This window comes from Cetorhinus maximus, chromosome 6, assembly GCF_964194155.1.
Source record: "Cetorhinus maximus chromosome 6, sCetMax3.hap1.1, whole genome shotgun sequence".
Taxonomy (NCBI): Eukaryota; Metazoa; Chordata; class Chondrichthyes; order Lamniformes; family Cetorhinidae; genus Cetorhinus; species Cetorhinus maximus.
The window spans coordinates 63,119,716-63,147,233 of NC_135884.1; the positions used below are offsets into that span (position 1 = coordinate 63,119,716).

At 40.0% G+C, this 27,518-nt stretch overlaps 1 protein-coding gene across 2 annotated transcripts in view; it reads right to left on the reverse strand.

The window, feature by feature from the left end:
• Nucleotides 1-6,137: 6,137 nt before the first annotated feature.
• Nucleotides 6,138-27,518, reverse strand: part of arl8ba (ADP-ribosylation factor-like 8Ba) — a 50,354-nt gene continuing 28,973 nt past the window's right edge. Inside the window, exons 3-7 of one of the 2 annotated variants that reach the window (XM_078543780.1) lie at nucleotides 22,891-22,964; nucleotides 18,372-18,465; nucleotides 13,161-13,228; nucleotides 11,388-11,467; nucleotides 6,138-6,963 (exon numbers count right to left, since the gene is read on the reverse strand). In XM_078543780.1, the coding sequence (XP_078399906.1) occupies nucleotides 6,914-6,963; nucleotides 11,388-11,467; nucleotides 13,161-13,228; nucleotides 18,372-18,465; nucleotides 22,891-22,964 (366 nt within the window). In that variant the 3' untranslated portion in view covers nucleotides 6,138-6,913. The remainder of the gene's footprint in view (nucleotides 6,964-11,387; nucleotides 11,468-13,160; nucleotides 13,229-18,371; nucleotides 18,466-22,890; nucleotides 22,965-27,518) is intronic. The other variant, XM_078543781.1, reaches the window with a different exon arrangement.

The window sequence follows — 27,518 nt, forward strand, 5'->3', positions numbered from 1 at the left end:
GACTGGAGTTCCAACATATGGTTTAACTCCAATTTTAGGAAATATTCAACTTTCCTACATAATCTTTCACAGTTCAATGCTTAGTACCACTGAGACTTTTTGCATGGTGGATCATCCTCCACTAGTGCTGTTCTGTGACTACTCTGTTTAATTTGAATTTAGATACCAAGGGGGAAATCTTGTCCTATTTGTCTGCATGGATTTGAAGTTACATCCCAAAGATCTGGGATGTTTTAAGCCACCGAATTCAGCAACTGAGCCCCAGACTTCCCAAAAAGTAGCAATAAAAATTACTGCATATAGAGTAGTATAGTGCCACTCAAATTTAATAGACTTTATCATGGTTAGCATATGAAATAAATGTCAATTGTTTGTAATTCTCTTTGCATATACACTGTTAGGAAAATATGGCATGCAATCAAAGCAAAAATTGTTTTCAATGCTTAAAGCTAAGCTATATAAAAAGTGCTTCCTGCTACCTCCACAAAATGAAGCTTTAATATTATTTATTCTAACAATTGCAGGCAAAACAAAACTGCAGCAAATCAAAAAATATTGCATTAACAAATTTAAACTTTTATTATTCAATTTTTTTTAAACAACAGGCAAGATATTAAGAACAATTTGCTAGAAACAGAGGTTGTCAGCATTTATGAAAAGACAACAAAAGACTACATCCTAAAAGGTTTTAGCTGGAATATAAAACCAGTCTTCTTCAGATACTGTCTGATCTAGTGTTACAAATATGAGTTTTTTTAAGGATGGTAATGTTTATGCTGTCTCTTTAATTTAAGGTAAAATGGGGTAATGAAGAGAGACATGTGATCTGCTACATGTTCTGCTTGATGACCAGCCTGTGTTGCCTGGTTACCATGGGGGCTGGGGGCCCAGGTCAAGTGCTATTGAAATGCATGTGCCAGGTTTAACACCTGAAAACAAATAGAGAGGCGGACATTCTTCCTATTGCAGTCTTACTGTTCCAGTCAGACTCAGAAAGAGCGAATGTCCCAGGGAGTGAGACAGAGTAGCTGCTGCAGTCAACAGACAGAAAAAGTCTGTTTTCGCTGTTGGCTAGCAGGTGAGAAAATGTTCTCTGGTTGAAGAGATGGAACCTGTGGAAATTTGAGGACTCTGGTATAATTGTGGTGTGGCTGGAAGGAAACATCGGAATGAGCCGTGCTGCTGGAGGTCAGTTTGAGATTTCTCGAAAAACTTAAAAGAACTTTCGACAGTCACTGAATGTTGTAACTCAGCAAAACAGTGAGAAGCAAACCCATTGGAAGCTGGGAGTAACTTTGGGTTGGGTCCTGTATAGACTACTTCTGCAAGGAATGCGTTGCATAAACGTACTGTGGGGTTATCGGTTGTGTTATGGAACTTTGATGGGCTATCTTTTCTGCAGTTTAGCATGTAAGTTGCTTAAGTTCTGGTCGATGTTGCTTTTAGTTTGTTGTTACGGTAAAAGTCTTAAAATTTGAAATCTTGTTTTGCGTTCACTGAGAATCCAAAGTAGTTACCAGTCTCTATAGCGATCGTAGACATGTGTTTTTCCAGCAATTTGCTTTTAGACAAGATTGCCAGCAGTTGCAGCTTATTTCATTTGTACAGACAGAAGACTGAGTGGAACACAGGAATTGCCAGATGGGAAAAGACCAAAGTCTAGCAGGTTTGTGTACCATCATGGTAATCACATGATACAATGATAATGGAATTGTGTACTTATCATGGCAATCAATCTCTATCAATTAGTCTACCATAGAACTAGACATGACAAAACCCCAGTGGCAGAGAGCTTTTGAAATTATATTACTCAAACTGTATGTCAAAATGTAATCTTCTGAAAAATCTAATTTCTTTTTGAATAAATCAATACTATCTGCTTCCACTATCTCCTTGGGGAGCCAGTTCCATAGATTAACTGTTCACTGAATTGTTTCAGCAGATTAGTTTTGAATTTAACCCCTTCAAGCACAGGCTAGATTCGCTAGTATTTTACTGTTCTGGAGAAGGTAAAATACCTTGTCATGATCTACACGACCAAAATTAATCTGGGGCACAATATTTCGGTGTTTAAGCAGTCTGTTGAAAGGCTCCCTTTCTCTTACAGTAACATTTAGAATTTTATGTGGCAGAAACAAAAGATCAATTTTTTTCTTCCTTTCCCTTCTATTGCTCAGAATAAAACATTGCATCCTATATGTCGAGGATAACAGATACAGCATCCTCATTTGAATTGCTCAGGGCTGATGTTCAACATCTTGCATCAACTTCAGAAACTAAATCTGCCATTCCTTCTTGTTACTGATTTAATAACCAACAAATGCCACTGTTCCATAATGAGGTATATTATCAGTTTATGGAGCAATTAAAGATCATTTTCAGTGTTGTCGCCAGGCTCATGTGATAATACACGATACTATATATTATACTTAAAAAAACAATATACTTCAATCTGTACAATGCTCTTACTTCAACCTATTAATTGTTTTCCACCATTACTGATTTTATTAATCACTTCACCCTACAATGAGAGCTCTAAATGCTCTCTCCAGACTGCTCTAATTCAGAAGATCCCTCCTTGCCACACTTTAGTTTTCTATTGGGACAGGGAGGATGACAATCTTTAAGAACTTCACAGGAACCATGACCTGGAGTTTCCACACAGATATCAGCACAATCTAGGCAGAATACACTCGAGTGCAAAAGACTGGATAACTTAACATGTCACATGTCAATGGAAATTGCATGAATTCAAAGAAAAGAGTTTTTTTCTGGAGTTCAAGAGTTTGACAAATGTTTTTAAAGTGAATAATGCTCAGGTTTCTATGATATTATGCTGGTTCAAAAGGCTCAAAGCAGTCCTTGCACACAAAACCCTGGCATGGACTCGATGGGCCAAATGGCCTGTGACATAATGATAGACTAACTGCCTACAACCCCAGGCCAGCATGGTGAATCTCCACCAACAGTGCTCACTTGGTTGTGTTTATCACATTGTGCAATTTTGGACATACAGGCACCCATGGTCACATCAATCCATCGTTCATTACTTGATGCTGCAGTGACCGACAGTTAATTTAAGCCTCCTTCTGGTCTATTTCTCAATGCTACAATTACTTTAAAATTCAAGAGAAGCAAGTTCAAATTGTCAATTGCCCTTGGAATCCAAGGCCTGTGACCACCATTCAACCGAAACCACCGATTAAACTTAAATAATTTAAACAACTTAAGTTTAAATTAGTTTAATTCAGTAGCCAAGCCCTTGTGGCTCAGTCCATAGCACCCTCGCCTTTGAATCAGAAGGTTGTGGGTTCATGTCCCACTCCCGGACACCAAGAACTGTGATTGTACTCAAAAGAGTTGCAATCTGTGACTGTTGATAACTCAAAAGAATTTTCAATCAATTGGTTATGATGGAAAACACTGGTTAATGGGAATGATCCACAGGAGATTTCAGAGTCAGGCTTATGCAGATGACTAAGCAAATACTTAAGTTGGGTTCCTACAACACAAAAACCTACCTTTATATTTTAAAACTTTATCCTTATTGCTATTTTTATTTTTAAACTGGACTTTGTCTGCTGAATGAAGAAAATTAAGATGGCTGCTACAAGTTACCTGATCAGAGTTGGCCCTCTGCCTGGGAGCTATCCCCAGGAATTTCAGGGACAAAAGAATAGAGTTTCTGGAATGTCACACTTCGTTACATCTAGAGAGCTACTGACTCGCATCGTACCTGGGACTGTTCTGACTAATTGCAAAGGGATCTACAGAGATTTCATGTGCATTTGATAAGCCAGCCTTGCTAGCTGAATCAGTGGGTCTGCTGAGACAATGGCTTCCCAAACGCCAGACCCTCAACATAAATAGCACCCCTTTCAACAGCTAATGACAGACATCAGTAGTCCTGAAACCAAAGCCAATTCCAGAGACTGGATAACATCTCTTTTGAAATGATTGTGGAGAAGGCAGATCACATCACCCAGCCTCCAGCTTTTTGGACAGTTTAATATTATATCTCTGGTCTTTACAGCCAGTCTACAGTTCTAACATTTAACTGGTAAGCCACAAAGAAACAGGCTCCTCCAGGCAGATCAACCTGCCCATCTAACCTCACATTGCTGGAAGATTTCATACCATCACCTACACAACCAACTCAATGTGTGCATACTTCATCTTGCAACATCAGCCCCAACTGAAGAGCGAACCCTGCAAATCTAGTCTCCTGCCAGCTGATCTTGAATGCCTATGTGAAAGAATTCCTCATTGGACTCAAACTCATGTGAACCAATATTCATTTTCCTGTGGTCCTTGTAATGTAAAACTCCTTTTCTCTATCCCTCCCTTTACTGTGTTAATGTACAGAGTGAGACATTGCAGATACTCCTTTTCCAGGTTTTGAATGTGTAAAAATAAACTAACTTTGAGTTAAAACAAAAACAGAATTACCTGGAAAAACTCAGCAGGTCTGGCAGCATCGGTGGAGAAGAAATCAGTTAACGTTTCGAGCCTTCATGGCCCTTCTGCCGAAGGGCCATGAAGGCTCGAAACGTTAACTGATTTCTTCTCCACTGATGCTGCCAGACCTGCTGAGTTTTTCCAGGTAATTCTGTTTTTGTTTTGGATTTCCAGCATCCGCAGTAGCTTTTAGCTTTTTGTTTTTAACTTTGAGTTAATCCTAACTCAAGTTTGCTGTGGATTATTAGTAAATTGGATCACAAAAATAGAGGGATTGGGAAAACACCACCACCTATTCTTTTAAAAATAATTCAAAACACCTTATAGGACAGGTGGCAAGAGGAGATCAGTGCAGTTTGAACTGTCCCTCTCCTGTCCGTAACACTTCGATAAACTTTACCCCCTAAATTTGAATGATTAAATTATTTAAATCATGCTAGATTTTAAAAACATTTGTCAAACTCTTGAATACACCTGAAAAACTGTCTTTCTTGATGAGTTCAAAAAGGTTTCATTGACATGTGGCAATATTTATATCATAAAAAATGGAGAAGGTGGCCATTCGGCCACAAGTCTGCTCTGCCCTACAATACGATCATGGTAGATCATATTGTGGCCTAATGCCATTTTCCCACCGGCCTCCCATAACCTTCAACTCCCTTGTAGGTCAGAAATCTGTAACTCAGCCTTGAATGTATCCAATGACCTAGCCTCCACTGCTCTCTGGGATAGAGAATTCCAAAGACTAACAAGCCTCAAAGAAGAAATTCCTCCTTAAATGGGAGACCTGTAATTTTTAAACTGTGCCCCCTAGTTCTAGATTCCCCCATGACGGGGGACATCTTCTCAACATCTACCTTGTCAAGCCCCTTCAGAATCTTATGTTTCAACGAGATCACCTCATTCTTTGAAACTCCAATGAGTGTACGCCTACCCTGCTCAATTTTTCCTCCTAAGACAATAACTTCATCCCAGGAATCAGAGTAGTGAACCTTCTCTGAATTGCTTCCAATGAAAGCATATCCTTTCTTAAATAAGGAGACCTAAACAATACATAGTGCTCTAGGTGCAGTCACACCAATACCCTGTACTGTTGTAGCAAGACTTCCTTACTTTTATAATCCATCCCTTTTGCAAGACCAACATTCAATTTGCCTTCCTAATTACCTGCATGTACCTGCAAGGTAACTTTTTGCAATTACATGAACACCCAGATCCTCCTGCATTGCAATATTCTGCAGTCTCTCCACTTAAATAATAGTCTAATTGGTACCTTATAAAATGAGACTGGGGAATTAATAATGGCAAAGGAGGAAGTGGCAGACACTTTGAACAAGTATTTAGTATAGTCTTCACAGTAGAGCATCCTAAGAATAGTAGGAAGTCAAAAGATAAAAGGGAGGGAGGAGTTTAAGACAATCAAGTAGTCTTGATTGGGACAAAAGGCTTGACAAGCCCCTACAACCCAAAAGGTTCTTAAAAGAAGTGGTTACAGAGATAGTGGATGCATTGATTGTAATCTTGCAAAATTCCCTGGATTTAGAATTAAGAGGGCCTACCTCAAAATAAGGCCAAATTACACATCAGATGTGCTTGCTATCTATTAGATTGCCCATGAACAGAAAATTGAACTTTTGTACACAGCTGAAATCGGAATGATGACAAACATGACAACAATATGCCCTCGTTAACTCCATTTATTTCAACAGAAGTGGGAGAGAGCACAATTATTCACAAGTCAACTAAATAGAAAAAGTAAACCAATTCCACATATATTATTTACAAATCTTGTAATTGGAAGTTTTGCATGCACGGTTACAGAAAGGTCACATGTTGCCCAATAGTGTCAAGACTCTAATGTTGAAGCAGTGTATTCAACCAGCACATCCAACGCATAAATTTCAGTTAAAGCATGTTAAATAAACTTCAGTGATGGTCCCCCAACTACAACGTTCGTATTCTATTTGTATGCAAAAGCTTATGACTAAATTAAATACTGTACCAACAGTGAACATTTAAAAAATTCTAGTGACATTGAAATATCTACAGCACCAACACAAGTATGGGGTGCAATGCAACATGCTCCATAACCCCATTTGTAAGGACATTAATGGTGAAAGATCAATAAAAGCTATAAAACATTACTTGATACTGCAGATTCCAAACACATGAGGCTAAGAAATAAGCATGATTATTTTCATTGGCTCTTCCTTGTGCTTTTCTATCACTGACTTCAACATTTGTCTCAATCATGATTTTTATATAATGGCATTTGTAAAGCAAGTTAGTCTCTCACAATGAGGACATACTTTTCAGCTGTATGTGTCATGAGGGACTCAAAGTATTTCAATATATTCAGAATAGTGTATTTCTGCAGGTTATCCCATGAAGAATGAAGTAAACTGAGTGGAGAAAGGAGTGTGGCCAATCACACATGGATCTTCACCATTAAGTTTCAGCTTCTTCTGGATTTTGAGTGCTGAATAAGCCACTGCAGGGTGATATCTAAAAAGATAAAATAAAAATACAAGTTAGTGATATATAAAAATTCCCAGCTTCTTTTGGTAACCCAATTAGATAAGTCAACATCAAAGATAGTTTAAAAAAATTTTAATAGCTAAGACTCCAACCTCAAAGTCCAATTCTCACCTGTACACCAGAAAGGGAATGTGCAAAAATCACATGTGCATTTGATTTCAAATAAAAAGTAAATCAAACTATTCCAAATTTAGAATAAAAACAGAAAATTCTAGAAAAACTCAACAGGTCTGGAAGAAACAGGGTGGGGATGGGGGGAGGGGGAGTTTAAGATCTAAAGTTGTTGAATTCAATATTCAGCCCGGAAGGCTGTAAAGTGCCTAGTTGGAAGATGAGGTGCTGTTGCTCCAGTTTGCGTTGGGCTTCACTGGAACAATGCAGCAAGCCAAGGACAGACATGTGGGCAAGAGAGCAGGGTGGAGTGTTAAAATGGCAATCGACAGGGAGGTTTGGGTCTTTCTTGCGGACAGACCGCAGGTGTTCTGCAAAGCGGTCGCCCAGTTTGCATTTGGTCTCTCCAATGTAGAGGAGACCACATTGGGAGCAACGAATGCAGTAGACTAAGTTAGGGGAAATGCAAGTGAAATGCTGCTTCACTTGAAAGGAGTGTTTGGGCCCTTGGACGGTGAGGAGAGAGGAAGTGAAGGGGCAGGTGTTGCATCTTCTGCGGGGGCATGGGGAGGTGCCATAGGTGGGGGTTGAGGAGTAGGGGGTGACGGAGGAGTGGACCAGGGTGTCCCGGAGGGAATGATCCCTACGGAATGCCACCAGGGGGGGGTGAAGGGAAGATGTGTTTGGTGGTGGCATCATGCTGGAGTTGGCGGAAATGGTAGAGGATGATCCTTTGAATGCGGAGGCTGGTGGGGTGATAAGTGAGGACAAGGGGGACCCTATCATGTTTCTGGGAGGGAGGAGAAGGCGTGAGGGCGGATGCGCGGGATATGGGCCGGACACGGTTGAGGGCCCTGTCAACGACCGTGGGTGGAAAACCTTGGTTAAGGAAGAAGGAGGACATGTCCGAGGAGCTGTTTTTGAAGGTAGCGTCATCAGAACAGATGCGACGGAGGCGAAGGAACTGAGAGAATGGGATGGAGTCCTTACAGGAAGCGGGGTGTGAGGAGCTGTAGTCGAAGTAGCTGTGGGAGTCGGTAGGCTTGTAATGGATATTGGTGGACAGTCTATCACCAGAAATTGAGACAGAGAGGTCAAGGAAGGGAAAAGTGTCAGAGATGGACCATGTGACAATGATGGAGGGGTGGAGATTGGAAGCAAAATTAATAAATTTTTCCAGGTCCCGACGAGAGCATGAAGCAGCACCGAAGTAATCATCGATGTACCGGAGAAAGAGTTGTGGGAGGGGGCTGGAGTAGGACTGGAACAAGGAATGTTCCACATACCCCATAAAGAGATAGGCACAGCTGGGGCCCATGCAGGTACCCATAGCCACACCTTTTATTTGGAGGAAGTGAGTGGAGTTAAAGGAGAAATTGTTCAGTGTGAGAACAAGTTCAGCCAGACGGAGGAGAGTAGTGGTGGATGGGGATTGTTCGGGCCTCTGTTCAAGGAAGATGCTAAGGGCCCTCAGACCATCCTGGTGGGGGATGGAGGTGTAGAGGGATTGGACAACCATGGTGAAGAGGAAGCGGTTGGGGCCAGGGAACTGGAAATTGTTGATGTGACGTAAGGTGTCAGAGGAATCACGGATGTAGGTGGGAAGGGACTGTACAAGGGGAGAGAGAAGAGAGTCAAGATAACGAGAAATTAGTTCCGTGGGGCAGGAACAGGCTGACACGATCGGTCTGCCAGGACCATTAAACATTATTCATTACAGGAATGTAACAAAGTTTCAACATTCTCAGGTGCGCAGCATTCCACAATTCATTTAATTGAAATTTAAGCAAAAACTTTTAAAGAGCTTTAAGTTCAGCTTGGACTGGTCAATTTTGTAGCACTATTTGGTTAATGGCCTGAGTTTGATATTCATTATTTGCAAACATGGGATTTACCAGATCTGCAACAGCAGGACAAAATTTGCTTAACAGTTTAACCGCAAACTCTTTCCCTAGTTGGAGTGGGCGAAGCAATATTCAGCATGTGTAGTCAAATTTTATTCATTGAATTGATCAACCATGGCGACAACTTCTCTCTCTGTCTGCAATCTAAGCAAAAATCAAGGTCCCTTGTGAAACTGAAATTGTGGACCTGTACCTATTCTTTATCCTTTAAGATCATCCTGTAAAATGACTTTTCTACCTGGTTCATATGATATAGGATCCTTCTCAAAACATGAACTTGTTTCTTCAAACACTAATCTTATATTTCTCACATTTTTAATTTCAGATTTCGACCTTTCAAGGCTGTTAGGGAAATAGCAATATTTTTACAGCTATACCACAATCTTAGCAAGTTAATAACGTCTTAAAAACATCTTTGAACCTCTGCTGCAGTGAAACATCAGGTTGATCACCAAGCTTCCATCTGTGCAATTTATCAAATTAGATTTAAAACCAGAATTCTAAAATTAAATCTAACCCCAAAATTTAGCAGGTACAAACTGAATTTGTTACAACACAGCATGCTTCGTTTAAAAAAGCAATGGCCATCACCTGTAAGCTTGGTGATGAAGTTTCCAAAGATGGAACATGCTGTACAACTCCTTTGATAATTGCTCTGGAGTAAACTATCCACTCAGGTCCTTGAATATCTTACATAACTCCACCTGATAACCAACCGCCCAAGTGTTAAATACCCACTCAACTTGATATTTCTTTTCCCTCACCACCATACTATTGATGACTCATGTCATTATCTTCAAGGTATCACTGAAGATGTTGCAGTAAGCACACTGGACTTTGGCCTCCCCTTTACCTTCCAGCCAAGACTCTTAAGCATCTCTGTACAACCATGAAATATAACCAATTATGTGCTGCAAAATGTACTAACAGTATCGTATCGAGACCTTGCATTCAAATACATTGAACTGCATAAAATAGTACTTACCAGTGAGATGCCCAGTGAACATTAGGGCTTTGTAAGTTCGAGTGCAAGTGAATTTTTAATGGCTTGATAATTACTGCCAAACAATCTTTAGTGTTGAAAATTAACTTTTAAAAATGTGGTGTCTCATTTCTTCAGATTTTGTTGGCGATTTTAGAATTAAAAAACTCACCTCTAATTCCATTTTTCCTTCCCTCTCTATTTCACTTTCTGTACATGATCTAGAATTGAATTAAATATTTAATTGACACTTCCTGGTTCACACTCTCAGTGAGGAATCTTCAATCTCATTAGTTAAGGAGACACCATTGTTTGCCTTGCTCACTCAGGTCCCCTGTAAAAGGATTCCAAGTTGTCTTGGTATTAATAACTATGTCAGCGTGCAAAAGTTTACAAAGTCTGTAAGTGCAATTAACGGTGTGTACCATTTATTTGCTGCTAACTGCCAAATCCAGGCCAAGGCACATTTGGAGAGGGACCATTGAACTTTATCCTGCAAAGAAGCACTGGCCACATTCACTGACTCGAGCCAACTCAGGATGCCTAAATCATTGGTAACAGTCATCAATTCCACCTGGTATGGTACCAAGCTATCCCTGACCATGTTAAAGCTCATCAATACAAAAGCAGTGTCAAGGTTTACATTGGTTAGATGCTTTAATCACTTTTTCTGAAGTGGAACACAGCAATCTTGTGATTCAACTGGAGAATACGACATGAGTCCTATTTTCTGAAGTGAGGTGAGCCATCAGAACAACACAACAAAAATTAAAGTCAGATCATTTAGTTGCTTGGTAGTGCATCAATAGCTACAGCAATAACCAATTTTAAGAAATCAGTCGAGCTTGTATCATGGCTCATTTACACTTGCTCGAAGCAACATACATCCATACACAGAGATGCATCTTGGCAAACAAAAGGAATATGTTCAAGTCTTGTGTCTTTTTTGAATTACCCAGGAGCTTGGGAAGCCTACAGTTCCCCATTGCTTTCTCCATGGCAACACTTTGGCCAGAGTTGACTTGACAACTAATCATTCCCCTTTTCTCTTGTAGCATAAACTGCTGCGATCATTTGAAATTTGGCATTCTTGCATTTGTCTTGATGAGTGAAAGACAAAACTTTGGCAACATTTTCAGCAATATTCAAGATCTGTACTAGCCAAGCAACTGTCAGTCTTAGTCAGACATGACCTACCCTTCACTATTCCATACTGACTCTTTATTCAGCTCATACTAGTTCAAGTGTCAGTTGTTCTGTACCTATTAAATTCCAGTAAGATGCCCACAACAGAAACTGATAGCTTTGCAGTCTCATTGTTTCTCCCTCCTTCCTTGAATTGAGTGATATTTCCAAAGTGTCAAAACTTAATTGATAAAGGGAGCTTGTACAACCTTTCCTACCTATGTTATCCTTTTCTTTGCACGAAATTGAATAGCAGCAGATTTCTCTATCCTGGATAGCAGCCAAATTCCTACAACAGAAAAAGCAATTCAAAATATAAAATCAAATTCATTCCCAGGAAAAATTACAAATATTCTGATATGAATATATAATCAAAAGAATGGAACACACCAGCAGCGACCATAAATATTTTAGCCAGCTACTGCCATAAGAATTCACTTTACCATAGCCCCCAAATAACCAAAGCAAAATGCAACGTAATGCTATAAAGATTTTTTAAAATGCTGTGAAAGATAACCAAATTCAAAGTAAAATATGTATTCTTCCAACAGCCAATTCTGCTGTATACCTTTTGTTAGATACTCAGTAATGCCTGGCCATTATGCACAAGTGGTCAGATAAGCAATTCTGATGTACTCTGATCTCTTATTAGCATTCCATGACATTGATCAACTCAGGCATCAGTGCTGTTGTGCCTGTGATAATAGATCAACTACCTAATCTTTAAGGGAATTAGAGACCCATCAAACTGATTTAGATCCCATGGATGCCCAGAAAATGCTGTTTTCAGCAGCAGCACTAGAATGGCCTACAGATGTTGGTGTCAGGCTGTCAGTGTGAATACTTCGATTGAAAAAGCTAGGTAAAAATGCACTACAGCATTGTTGTGGCCAAGTGTCAAAGGTGCCACTTCCAGAAAAGTAGGACTAAGGCCAGTATGTCCATGTCTTATTTCTGTTGGGTCCAAATCCCCTGCAAAACCAGTGTCACAATCCAGGTGGCACAAGCCCAATGCTGAATTGATATCTTACAGGATCTATTTAAGAGGAGTTGCACTTTACCACAGCTCTCCAAAAACTTAAGCAAAATGTAAAGTGCAAGGTAGCCATGATTTGAGTTAATGTACTTCAGTCAAAAGCTGTAACCTACCAAGACCAGATATAACTTAGGGATGTGTTAACTGGCATCTTTAAATAAAACATTCCAAGGTCCCTTATTCCAGGATAACCCCAAAATTTCCAGATCCACAGGAAATTAGCTTCTCTACAAGGTTGGTTCCAGATCAATTGGTCAGAAGTTAGGTTTCAGAAAATGTTTTCCTCAAATGAGCTGATATGGTAAGTGCCTCAGGGTTGTGAACCAAGTAGTGCGATCGCTTGCACTTGATGTTAAAGTGCAAACATGGCTCTCATCTCCCAGTCCTGCCCTCTTCCCCCAGTATCAGTTCTCATGCCCTAGACAAGGCCTCGAGATTGAAATCGGTTGTCTTTGAAACTTACGCAGTTTAGAAATGAGCAATATTTGGAAGCAATGTTCCCTCTAAGCTGCGCGACCAACCAAAAGCTCCAGGCTGCACGTAAGTTAGTGTACTTGCACCCATGCAAAAAATTTAAGAGCCACACACTAAAAGAAATCAGCCTTGAACTCAGAACAAGAATTGAGAGAATATGGTATTTGTACACTACACAACTCCAATTTGAAGCATTTCTTTCCCCACACTTTTTAAAGGTGTAACAAAAATGCAAGTTGCTATTTTATTCATGATCCTATTGGTGCGATTGAGACAAGGTGTTTCGATTCCCTTAGAAGCATTTTAATCAGCTATACTTAAAAATAAGAAACAGTAAAATATATTCAAACAAAGCAAATGTTGTTAAAGTTCAATGTCAGATTTAAATTTCTCAATACCATTAATACTATCATTGAGGCAAGAACTAACAGAGAAAAAAAATAAAGTGCAGTTATCTACAACAATGACTTACATTTTTTCAATGAGCTGTTTTTCATCCAGAGCATTTGGAAGATCTCTCTTATTTCCAAGAACTAGGACCTGAAAAGATCACAAAATCTACTGTTACAACTAATACTGTGACAGAGGATACATGTTCATCTTTCAAAGGGTTATTTCATTGAAGAAGCACAAGCCCTTCGAGAACCAATTTGTTCTTAGAGGGAGGACTTTTGAACATAGTGAAAAATCACATCTAAATTTCTTGCACAATAACATTTCTTGAAATGACAATGGGCCAGTTATCTTTTTCCACCTGCTTAGAAAACAGCAAGTCTCAATAGCACATACAGGATAAGGAAGAATAGGATTCCTCACTTTATAAATGCGCAAAAATGTTATTTTTATATTAAAGACAAAATTCAAACATCGTGCATTAATTCAAAGCTCTTGCGCATCAAGTGTTAATATTCAAAGTTGCTTACATCTGTGTGAAGAGCAGCTATGCCGGGGGCTTTCCCCAGCTAACAGAAGTTGCACCTGTTCAGCATCATTAGATACCATTCTTGCATCAGGGTTTCCAGTATATTTTACAGGATTTCTCTTGATTCAGAGGACAAAGGATGCACAAAAAAGCGTGGAATCACTCCTAATGTGACTGCCCAATTATCTAGCATCCATAACATACACGGCTGTCAGCACTTTCTGCACACTGTCTTAAATCATCCTCTGAATATCCCCAAGATACCCATGTGACATTTCCACTTCTGACGCCAACTTACCCATGTGATCTATAAGAAAAGGTGCTGAATTAATACAAGCTTGCAGTGAAGCATAATTGAATTACATGCATTAGACACTGGACTGACACCAAGACTAACTGATTGCAACCAGCTCTCAGTCCACAACAATTATAAACATCACCAGTCAGCCGACACAATCTGAGTTCCTGATAGGAAGCCTGCCAGAGATATCATTGGGACAAAACACTCCCACCAACACAAAGCTACAACCACTGTACATTGCCACAAAATGCTCAAACCTATGCATGTTTACATGCCAGCAACATTTTGGCAGCTACCAATGGCTTTTAGAACAGGCCATTAGTGAGCTGCACTGGCAGGACACGTGGACCTAGTCACCCTTATCTCTCAAATGCACAGGACAAAATATTTGGAAGTTAGCATTCTAGAAAAACACTTTCCTTCCTAACCTTGGAGTGTTAAAAAAAAACTGGCATTGCTTATCCCACAAATTGGTAGAATATGCAATTTAAAATGACACATCCACTGAAAGATACACAACATTCACTTGTGACCTTGCTAATTTATCAAGGATGTCAGTTCTCACGAGAAGCCTTGGGTTCAAATTAATCTAGCATAAGCTTGCAGAGGATGTAGATAAATCTGTTAATTATTGAGCAGAATGCTGTGGATCCAGATATCACCAAACTCTTGAAGGCAATACAGGGATTAAAGTTGCCAAATATTGTGTTTGGAATCCAGCATATAAATTTACTGTTATGATCCTGCTAGGAACCATTAACATTTAAGAACAATCCGAGCAGTAATTAACTGACAGAATTATGCCACAAGATTTGATGTTTTTAAACAAAAACAAACTGTTTAATTCTTTGATATACAATAAAGTAAGCAGTATTAACTTAACACTATAGTTTATAATTACTTATACTATGAACTCAGTTCTACTTTTTACATCCCCTCACCACCCAGAGTTCCCTTATCTTCAAAATCTTGAAGGTTCATTCACTTTTCATGGGACCAACCCAAAGGCATGCCACAGCTTTCTGGAATTTACTTTAATTCTCCTTAGTGTTCTAGCTATTCCTCGAGATACAAATTTCATGGGGATCCTTCCATTAGCCCTCAGCTAAGCAATTTTCCAATTTTTCTTTACAGACCTCAAGACTGTGGACACCTCAACTCCTTGTCTTGGCTTTGAACATACATAGACTGCTTTTTCCTCAGTCTGCTCTCAGATTCTTACAGCTCTTTCAAACTAACTGTTTAAGCTAACTGCTTTCTGCCACGGCTCTGAGGACCACTCTAGCTTCAAACTAGGCAAATCTTCTGGCTGCTTTTTCCTTCACAAAATCCAAACTGAGCTTGAGCCCTCACCTGCATTCTGGGCAGCGAACGATGAAGTTAGTCTTTTCCCTGCTTAAGGACAGGCCTGACTAACATTCATTTCCTTTAGCTCTCCCCACTGAGTTGCAGCCTTCAGAGGACCAAATTTACCAGTTTGGTCAGTTCCTAAAATGAGCTACTTGCTTCTACCAGCAAAAAAAGTAGATAAATTAAACAAAAGAACTTTCTAACCAAGGCTCCAACTGGAATCACCATCTCTATGGCAATGTGGCATGCTTTGGCATGTCCTCAAACTGAAAACAAATTATCCTACTTTCAACACAACTGTAACCCATAGGAATAATTTATATTTCTAATTGATGTAACTGCTCTCTCTCCAGACTCTGATTCCATTACAAGCTTGCACATGGATCACTGTACAATTTTTTTCACCATCCTTGCAAGACAAACACAGGCTACCTTTTAGGGTAATAAACGCAGGCTTGCTCTTGTTGCATTTACATCAGTTAATTGTACCAGTTTCTCAACCAGGTGCCCCCATTTTCCTACAGTTAAAACTTTATTTCTAAAACTAAAAGTTATATTCTAAAACAAATTATGAACTAGATATTCGCAACAGTCCATTCCCTTGTTGTTTCTGATCAACTGAACAGTCAAGGATCTCTTAAAAGTGGCCAGGTGTTACCATTTGGTACAAAAGAAAGAGTTTGTATTTATAAGGCACCTTTTACTGCAGGATTCCACAAGTTTTGCCTTACAAGAAGCAACTAGACTAGAAGTTTGACCCAGTGATGAGGTACTGGTGACATCTACTAGTGTTGGGACAGATAGTGTTGACAGAGGAACTGAGTTAGTTTTGAAAGTGTGATTTCCTTCGTGCCTTTTCTTTTAACAAACTTTGCCACTAATAACTAATAACAGAGATTAACTGGTTATTTCTGTTTATGGGACCTTGTTGTTTTCTGCATTTATCCATGAAGTAATTTACACTACTGTGAAATGTTTTGAGAAATCCCAAAGTAAAAGGTGACCTATAGTTTCTTCTTGTTCCAAAAGGCAACATATGGTTGAGTAGGAATTGGCTCCATTGAGACAAACTTATAATGTCTAAAACAGGAAATGATGTTAAAACACACTACATAAATACAATTTGTACCTTACTTGAGCCCTGAACAGTGACCCTTAGGGGTCTGCACATTCTCCGTCTAAAGTGCTTCAAGTGGACAAGTGGCAGCTGTGAAGCTGAGTCTGTTGCTCTCACTGTCTCACATTAACCGTGAAACTCTTGAGCCTGCATTGTACAATTGAAGTAGATTTGAACTAAAATAACTGCAGACAGGTGTCAGATCACTAGTGTTTAACAGATTTGAAATGCAGCTGTGCTCACAGCAGATCATGGAGTTCCTGAAATCAGTAAAATTAAGACTCCCCCGAGCAGTGCCCAACACAATCAGCCACTGCAATAACACTGTTTGAACTGGAACTCTTACTAAAAACCTGAGACACTGCACCCTCTGGTGTCCCATAGTGTACTGCAACCATTTACAATTAAATGTGAGGCTTGAGCAGTTCATTCAAACATCAGCATCTTTCACATACTTGACCAAACCACAGCTTGAGTTATCATGGTCAAAGTTTTACAAATCACTACAGAAACTGCCAGTGTACTAATACCAGTTTACAAAGAACTGCAGCACCATGAAAGTCAATCCTAAACACTACAACTAGTTTTAGATTTTCTCATCAAGGTGACTCTCAGGCTGTGATTCTGAAGATGCTGGCAGTTATCAAGTACTAAGCCCATATGCAAGCTTCGGAAGGATCGCAGGCAATAAAACACACTTGTTACAAGCATGGCTCAGTGGAAACATTCCCAACTGAGTCAGAAGATTCTGAGCTCAAGTCCCACTCCAAGGAATGGAGTATATAAATCCAGGCTGGCATTTCAGTGCAATACTGAGGGAGCACTGCACAAAGGTGCACTCTTTCAATGAAATGTTAAACTGAGACCCCACCTGTCAAGTCTAACCCTTTGAAAATGCCCTTTTTGTTTAAATTACGCTAGAATATAAACTAAATTGACACACCAGTGCAGTACTACGTTATCAGAAGGTTATCTTTTTGGGAAAACAACACACGTGAAAGCCATGCCTGAAATCTCAAATTAACAAAAGATCCCATGGCACAATTCAAGATGGAGGGTTCTCCTGGGGTTGTAGCCAATGGTTATCCGTCAAAAACTAAAACAGTACCTGGTGATTGCTCACATTCCTATTTGTGTGTGCAACTTGGGTGCCACATTTGTCTACCTAAAAGCAACTATACTGCAAAAAAGTAATGTAAAGCACTTTTCAGAAGTCTGGACATCATGCGAGACACTGTACACTTAAGTTGTTGATCAAATCAAACTGCCTGCCTAGCACTAAAATTTTCTTTTGAAACCATCATAAAAGTTAGAATGACTTTGGACAAGATGGCAATATATACATTTGTTCTTTGCTCCACGTACTAGGATCTCGATCTTTGCTTGTAAAACATCTAGGTTTCAGAGTATCAACCCCCTCGACCAACTCCCAACAACTGAACGCTTTTAAGTGTAAAAATCATTACAATGCTGAACCTGTGACTGTCCCCACCTCATCCAGACAAATTAGAATGACTATATCACAAGATTGGGTGGCAATTTCAAATCGACTTTTCACAAGATCGAAAGTGATATACAGCAGGCGTGTTATTTTATAAAACTGGAGAGATTCAACAATACTAGATTGAAGAACCTCACTTAATTGGAATTTTCAACCAAGGGGGAAATTCCGGTCTATATTTAACTAAAGAGAAAAATTCTCTCATGAACTTTCAAGAATCACAGCTTCAAAGGAATATCAACCTGCATTTATGTTAAAGTGAAGGTGAATAATTATCTCATATTTAGCTTGTTATAAGCACAGTTTTGATAGGTCAAATTATACTTCGCTTCCTGAGCAGATTTTAAAATGTGATATGCCTTTTCCTCCCATGCTATAGACTTATATTTAAATATAAAGCTAGTAATCAAAGTTTAGAGTAAAAAGTGCAAACTACAGAAATTGGGCAGAATACAATCTATACTTTATGAAGGCAGTGTTATAATTACTCACAGGGATTCCTTGCAGCTGTGGTTTATCTAACAGATTGTGAAGTTCGTTTCTAGAAGCCTCTATTTTGTCACGGTCTGCAGCATCCACCATGTACCTTTAAAAAGGAAGACAGTGTAATATCACTGCTAATGCTACGCAAAAGTAATCTCAAATTTGGTTAAATCATGCACAATTCAATGTACAACCCATTTTCCATTTCTATAACTCTGCAACCTGACACTAGGAGGTCCATGGGAATGATGTATTCATATTAGCGTTTTTTGGACAAAGTTCTAAAATCTTGCTTGAGGATCCAACTGAGGATCAATCCCTCAATCAACATCACAAGAAATGATTATCTAGTCATTATCACATTGTTAGCCACATTCATCAATGCTAGCAGAATACGGAAGTTAGTCTGTGATGATGACATAACCAAAGCAGAAACAAACACTGCTGTGGCAGTTTCCAAACCACCTGTGGTTTTAAACCTTTGTTTCAGTGGCTGAAGGTGGTGATCTGTTTAGGATACTTTTGCCCACTGCAACATTTACAAGTCCTATATGGATAATTGGAAATCCAGATGTGGCTAACTGCTTTTCCAAATAGGAATTTAAAATGAATGATAGTTGTTGGGTATGTGATCGCGATGCTCAATTGCACAGCACGTGCATTTATTTTCTGGTGCAATGACCTTTCTTCAGAACTGGAAAATGTTAGAGGTGCAATAGGTTTTAAGCAAGGACAGAGTCCTGAAAAGAGGAAAGAACAAAAAAGCAAAAGTCTGTAATAGGGTGGAAGCCAGGAGAAAATGAACTGGAAAAGGGATGATTGTGCAAGGCAAAAAGAAACAGCAACAGAATAAGAAACAAAAGATGGGTCCGGGGAGCTCGAAATGGGAAAGCAGAGTCAACAGCTGCTGCCTAAAACAAACGGGGCAGAGATAACAACCTGACATCGCTGAACTGAAAAGTCAAACCTGGAAGGCTGTAAAGTAACTAAATCAAAAGATAAGGAACTGTTCCGAGCTTACACTGGGCTCCAATGGAATACTGCAGGTGGCTGAGGACAGAGGTGTCAGAGTGAGAGTAGGGTGGAGAAAAAAAATGACAGGTGACTGGAAGCTCAGGGTCTCACTTGCAGACTTAATAGAGGTGTCCCACAAAGCAATCACAATTTGCATTTCCCCAGTGTAGACTGCATCATGAACAGTGAATACAATATACTAAATTGAAAGTACAGGTAAATCGCTGTTTCACCTGGAAGGCATATTTAGGACTCTTGACTGTGGGACGAGAAGAGATAAAAGGACAGATGTTGCATCTCCTGTACTTGCACTGGAAGATGCAGTGAGAAGGCGATGGAGTGTTGAGGGTGATCAAGGAGTGGACCAAGGTGTTTTTGGAGGGTGGGTGGGGGAGGCAGAATGCTGCAAGTGAGGGGGGAATAAGTTTGGTGGTGACATCACACGAGGTGGCAGACACGCAAACGTTGACAGGGAAGTCCTATTTGTGGATCATGGGAAGAAGGTAGAATTGGACTGCATGAGATTGGCGTCTAAGAGGTTTGAGGCCTTGGCAGGAAGATCTCCAGGAAAGGAGGTGAGTGACAGTCTTGAAAACAATAGCATGATGTTCAGTGGTGGGGTCATGGTCCAGAGGCACATAGGTGGTGTCAGGGGTGCTGTTTATCCATTGCTAGGTGGAGGTCCGTTCGTCAGATAGTGCTACCCTTATCAGTAGGTTTAATAGCAATGTTAAGATTGGGCCCAACAGAACATCTTTTGCCCCGTGTCATCTTCCCTTGTTACTTAATCTCTCCTACCTTCCACCCTATCACAGGCCCCCCCCTTTTGTTCTTCCCTTCCTGCCTCTGTACTTGTTTAAAACCTGTTACACCTCTTAACTTTTGTCAGTTCTGATGGAAGGTCATCAACTGAAACATTAACACTTGACAGGTGCTGCCCAAACTTTTGAGTACTGCCAGCATTGTGTTTTTACTCTACATTTTCAGCATCTGCAGTGTTTTGCTTTACTTCATGCATGTTTGCAAGTAAAATATTAAAGGTAAAAAAGCAAAGTGCAAGTGTTTTTTTGATCGAGTGCTTTAGGTCCTTGATTACTGAGTGGTGCTAGATGTGTGTGATATAAATATACACGTGTGAAGTTAATTTATCCACACTGTGCATGTGCAAGGTGCTTTCTACTAAAATTAATGCATGTGATTTAAATGATGTCACCATAGCCAAACCTGATTTAGGACAAAAAGAGAAAACCCCACTTTGGCTGGACTATATGAGCATGGTGGATTTTTGAACATGTAAACTCGGAACATCTGCAACTGTCCTTTGAAAACCACTTCTCCAATGGGAGAAGTAAGACCCTCAGTGAGACCCTGAGCTTCCAGTCACCTGTCATTTTTTTTCTCCACCCTACTCACTCTGACACCTCTGTCCTCAGCCACCTGCAGTATTCCATTGGAGCCCAGTGACCATTTAGAACTAGTAGCACTACAATTTATTATGCTATTGAAGTCAAATGCAGAACCAATTTTGCAACATGGAGAAGCCCTTAAAGCTTCAGTTTTCGCCCAAAGCCTGAACACGAATGGAAACAATTGGCATGTGTTCTCTCATTCCACATTTGATAACAGTCCCGTAAGGTGCCTTGGGATGTCTTGAAGTTAGCACTATATATTGGCTGTTGGCAACACAAAGCTCTTATGAAAATCAAGAGGAATATAAATGTTTTACAAGTTATGGAACCCAGCAGTATTGTTGGCAGTGAACCTATATCAAAAAGCCTCTGGCTCAATCCCTGAACTTTGCAATGAGCCAATTTCAGTTAGCCATTGTCCAAGTTCACCATTAGAGCAATCATTTGGCCTAGGAAATGGTAGGCCATTGACACTTAACTCATCCCATAACACATCATTGCTTTTAGAGTAAGGAGACAATAGGGAATAAACTGGTGGAGAAAAAAAACCCATCTCCTTCTCATCAAGTATTTCAATTATCCTATTTAAAATTGTTTTAAAATTTATTTTCAAAGAATACTGTAGTATAGATAGCTACCAAATCGTATTCAATCAATTTGGTGTTAAGTTTGGATACTGGAAGAAAATTTGGGTAAGTGTGCAAGTTTGTACATTGGTTTTCCATGAGTGGCATTCTACGCCCCCCCCCCCGACTGAGAACATGCTCTTAATTTGTTGTAAATTTAGTCAAAATTCAAGATGGCAACTTCACAAGTGGTCTTCGCTGCTTGAGCAAGTTGCTCCAATGCATTTCCCCAATTAAAGACAAAGGTCAAGTCCTGATGTAGCCAAAAGGGGAAGATCTCGTATTACTAACTAAAAGCCATGTAAGCTGTCAACCATGGCATGACTTAATTTTTCAAGCTGTACCCACTGAAGAATTCAGGGCCTGTAAAACTGGATACAAGTTGTAGGAAATAACCAAATTATATGACATCATCAACCCTATACACAAGGTACTGCCAGCTTAATAAAATTATTGGGTAACTTGTGTTCTAGATTCTTCCCATTATGGAAGCCAGCTTTTTTTTTTAAAAAATATTAATTTTAGGGCCAGTTTTCTTGCAAAAGTTTTCTAGGATCAACTGATTGTTCACCATAAACATATCTGAATCACAAAACTACATCATTAGCAAATGCAAATGAGGTAAGTTGTAATGACCTTGAGTTATTATTCAGCCTTTCTCCTCTAAAGTATTAGGAGAGCATCGATAGTAATGAAAACTACAGGAAGCAAGGGATTACCCTGTTTAACTCCCTTTCAAGCCAGAATAAGTTGAGTTTTGCCCTCGTCAGTCTTACAGTAGAAACTTCTGCATACACAATCTCAATAAAGTTGATAAATTTGTTGCAAAGACCTAGACACCGCAGGCTTTTGTGGATTAATTTGTGCCCTACAGAATCTAAAGCTTTAGCAACAGCCAAACTGAGTTAAGACTACCCAAACTTTTTCCCTCAGGCCTGTTCAGCTTGTCCAGCAGACTAAAAAGGAAAAATAGTTTTTAAGCAGTTGGACTAGATTTAAAAACAATTCTGTATGTCAAACAAAGATAGAAAATGCTGGAACTATTTCAGCAGGCCATACAGCACCTGTGGAGTGAGAAACAGAGTTAATGTTTCAGGTCACTGATTTGTTAACGGTGATACTCCAGTGCATCGGGAATATCAAACACTCTGTGGTGCACAGAAGGAAAGGTCAGGGCTCCCTGTTGAAACTGCATCACAATTGGTGAGCGAGATCATCACATTTAACCATGGGCATCAGAAGTTCATAGAAGACTATGGTTTCCCAGGAGACTGTGCAACAGTGTTTTCTTGTGGTGGGGAAAGTATGTGTGATAAGGTACTTGAGGAAACTGCCTCTTCATTAAAAAGTCAATGTGCTCAATTCCTTGCACCTGTTGAGTTTCCTGACAGGTAGTCAATGAAGGCGCCATCACAATTCAAAATTTATGCAACTGCTCTTTGCAGCAATTATCAGGCATAAATTGCGAGATATACTTACACAACAGCATTGACCCCTCGGCAATAGCGTTCCCACATACTTCGAAATCTTGGCTGCCCACCAATGTCCCAGATCTTTAAGAAAAATAAAATGCCAATTATATATAGCAACATGAGAGTATTCCCATGCACAACTGTGATTTAACACACTGTCAAAGCAGTCTTCAATCTTTTATAATGTAGGCATTACCAAGTTATGAACTTATTCTACCAGCAGGCAGAAACATCCTGCCTCACAGGCTCTCTCATACACACACAAACTGAACTAGAGAGAATGTCATAATGAAAAAGAAACAGGAAAAAAGTTTCACCACTTTTGTTCTTCAGAGGGCCCCTCTTGTTCTTCTCATTTGCTGGGCTGCAGCACTGAAAAATTTGTTCATTGGAGACATAGACTACTATATGATTAGTATAGCATGTGCTATTACTTTTCCCAGCCCTCCCCTCCTTCATTAGCCTCTTCCTATTTCTGCACTTTTCCCATTATTTCCTCTCACTTGTTTTACCCCTCTGCTTGTTTCCACCCTTCCTTGCCTTCTTCCCGAAGCATGGAGGCACAGGACAACAGATGAAGCACAGACAGAAATGAAGGGAGCAGACCACTAACTCAGGCAACCTTCCCGTGAATCGTAGTCTGAGACACTGGGGGGTCAGGAAGCAGACAGAAGCTCTAACAGGCAGAGTCCTGCACAGGTCTAAAGGGCAAGGAGGATAAACAGGCACTGGGTTGATCCTGGAAGTTCTTCTGTTCGAGGGAGTCACAATGGCCCCAGGGATTAAAACTGGCTTGCTAGGCATATTTACTACAAATGATAACAAGTTGCTGGCAATGGACAGTGTGTAACCCAAGTCCAAGATATTCAACAAATCCACAGAGTCATTATATTGTTTGATGGGGAGGGAAGGTGGAAAGAATTGTCAGAGCCAGATTTATGCACATTTCTTGCAATATTTTGCGCAATATTTTCCTTAGGAACTTTTCTTTAAGTGACATTTTTGACACTATGCTAAATTAGTCAGAAAAACAAAATGGAAATACACTGCAATTCAGGTCAGAAGCCAGGATATTCACTGATGCTTGGGGTTCAGATAATGAATCAGTCCGTGCCATATGCATCAAGGCCTAGACATCATTTAGGCTTGGTTGCTAAGTAGCAAGTAACATTTACACCATACAAATGCCAGACAATGACCAACTTCAATAAGAGCCTAATTACTTTCTCCTGACATTCACTGGCATTCCATCAATCACCCATCAACATCCTGGGGCTCACAAACTAAACTGGACCAGACCAATACTGTGGTCAGTTTAAGAGGCTGAACATTCTGCAACAAGTGACTCAGCCCCCGACTCCAAAGCCATTCCACCAATGCATAAGTCAGAATTATGGTGGAATACTCTCCACTTACCTGAATGAGGTCAGCTCCAACAACACTCAAATGTAATCAAGAATAATAATCGGAGGGAAAAAAAATCAATGGGCACTTGGAAAAGTTTGAATTAATTAAGGAGAGGCAGCAAGGATTTGTAAAGGATCATCTTTGACTAATCTAATTGAATTTTTTGATGAACAGAAGGGGGTTGATAATGGGAAAAACAATGGACGTTGTCTTTCTGGGTTTTAAGATGATATTTGACAAAATGCCACATAAAAGGCTGTTACAAAATTGATGCTCAAGGAATAGGAGTTAGTGTCAGCTTGGATAAAGGACAGAAAACAATGAGTCATGGTAAATGATTGTTTTTCCAGGCTGGAGGTGTTCCTCAACGTTCAGTGCTTGGACCACTATTTTTTTGATTTATATGAATTGGAATACAGAGCAAAATTTTAACATTTGCCAATGATACCAAACTTGAAGGTGTGGCACGCAATGAGGATGATACCAATTCACCACAATAGGAGGCTGAAAGGTTAGCAGAATGAGAAGACAAGTGACAGATGGAATTTAATACATAGAAGGATGAGGTGATGCATCTTGGCAGAAGTGATAGGGAGAAGCAACACAGAATTAATAGTACAGCTCTAAAGGGCGTGCAGGGACGGGGGGAACCTTGGGGTCCAAGTGCACAGATTCAAGAAGTTGCCAGGTCAGAGTTAGCAAAGATACGTGATCTTGGGCTTCATAAATTGATGTAGAATACAAAAGCAGGAAAGTTATACTGAACCTTCATAAAGCTCTAATTTGGCCACAACTAGAGTTTTGCTTCTGGTCCATACTTTAGGAAGAATGTGAAGGTCCTTGAAAGGGTGCAGAGGAAACTTACCAGGATAGTTCCAAGAATATTAGCTGTGAGTTTAGCCAGTAGAAGCCAAGTTTGTTCAACTCAGAGCAAAGGAGATTGAGGGAGGTTTGATCGAGACATACAGGATTATGACAGGCTTAGAGAAGGTGGTCAAAGAAAAGTCATTCCCATTAGCTGATGGTAGAAGGACCAGGGAACATAGACTTAAGGTTTTGGGAAAGAGATGCAGGGGAATAAGAGAAAGAACTTTAATGCAGTAAATGGTAATGACCTGGAGCTTTCTGCCCATGAGGGTGATGGAAGCAGACATGGTGAAAATTGGATGGACGCTTGAAGGAAATAAACTTGTGGGACTAGGGGAATATAGTAGGGAAACGGAACTGACCGGATTGTTTCATAGAGAGCAAGTATGGACTTGATGGGCCAAATGGCTGCCAACTTTCAAAATCCTGCAACTCCCCAACAGAACGGTGCTACGGACATATGTGTATACAGTCTACAATGGTTCAAGAAAGCAGCTCACCACCTCAAGGGAAAAACACCCACATATTTCATGAATGAAAAAGATAATAAGGTTTCAGATCAGCAACCTTCCCTCAGAACTGGAAAATGTTACAGATGTAAACAATTTTAAGCACGTAAAGGCAGGGAAAAGGAGAAGAGGAAATGGATCCGATTGGGAGGAAGTCAGGAGAGATTAAACAACAAAATGGGGGCGTAGATGGGGCAAGAAACAAAAGATAGGTCTTAAGGTGCAAATGACAACAGCAGAACCATTACCAGTGACTGCCAACCAGAAAAAAAAAGCAGTGGTTGTCGTCTAATTCAGTATTGAGTCTGGAAGATTGTAAATAGCCCAAACACAATAAGAGATGCTGTTTCTCAAGCCTCATTGAAACTGTGTCAGAAGCCAAGGGCAGAGAGTTCAGAGTAGCAATAGAGCAAAAAATTAAAATGACAAGCAAATGGAAGTTTAGTGCCACGCCCAGGGTCACAGACTGAAAGGGAGTGTTCAGCAAAGCAATCATCCAATCTACATTTGATTTCCCCAAAGTAGAGGAAACCACATCAATGAGCAGCAAATACAGTGTAATGAATTGAAAGTACAAGTACAATGCTATTTCATTTGCAAGGGGTGTTTGGGACCCAGGATGGTGGGAAAGGAGGAGCTAAAAGGACGAGCAGAAAGGATAGGAGTTGTACTTCCTGAGCTTGGACGAGAAGCTGTGAAAAGGTAAGCGAGTGTTGGGTGATTGAAGAGTGAACCAGGGCATCCAGGAAGGAAGAGTCCCATCTGAATGCTGAAAAGGGGAGAGGGGAAGATGTGCTTGGTAGTGACATCATACTGGATGTGGAAATGGAGAAGAATGTTCTGTTGAATGTGGAAGTTGGTGGTTTGCTCAGTTTATTCAAGTTTAGTTCAGTGCAGAGGTTGGCAATTGTCATAATAAAACACATATTTACGAGGAGCTATGTTCCCTGAAAGATGTGTAGCCTCGCAGCAACCCTTGGCAGTCCACCTGCCAAGTTGGTCCCGTGTTACTGCATGTGCATGGCTGAGCACTTAAATAAATCATCTGTCCCCTCCAAAAAAAGAGGGAACATTAGCCAGGACCAAACATAACCAATATTAAACACTCCTGCTTTTCCATATCTATCCTTGAATCTTAGTTAAATGTCAGAGAGGAGAGGAATAATCAAGTCAATTTAGGCTGCAGACGGTATTTACTTGCAAACATTAAGATACCAGGAATTTAATTTGTAAGGTGTTGACACTTTGAAGCAGTTAATAGCTGGGAAGATCCCAGTAAACTGGAAGTCTCTTGTCAAAAAGGGTGGCAAGATATAGCAACAAGAGACTCATGAGCCTTCTCAAGCAAAATAACGAAGTCAAAAGTGAACAATTGCTTGTAAACACCAAGCAGGTCAAGAAGGTGCCTCACCACCACTTTCTCAAGAGCAATTAGGGATAGGCAACAATGCTGGCCTAGCCAGCAACGCCCACATTCTGCAAAAGAAAAATAATTCGGAAGGATAAGTCCTGCCTAAATTTTGGAGAAGCTGACACCCTGAGTGGAGGGTGGAAAATCCTATGATAAAAGCAAACTACTGTGGATGCTGGAAATCTGAAATAAAAACAGAAAATGCTGGAAAGACTCAGCAGGTCTGGCAGCATCTGTGGAGAGACAGACACAAAGTTAACATTTCGAGTCTGTATGACCCTTCTTCAGAAGGAGGATCTTCTGAAAAAGGGTCATACAGACTTGAAACGTTATCTCTCTCTCCACGGAAAATCCAATGAACTGGGTTAACATGACTTAATAACTACTTCACATAACAGGAACAATGTTCTCTTAATTTAGTTGTGTGGGGTTAGTTTTGTC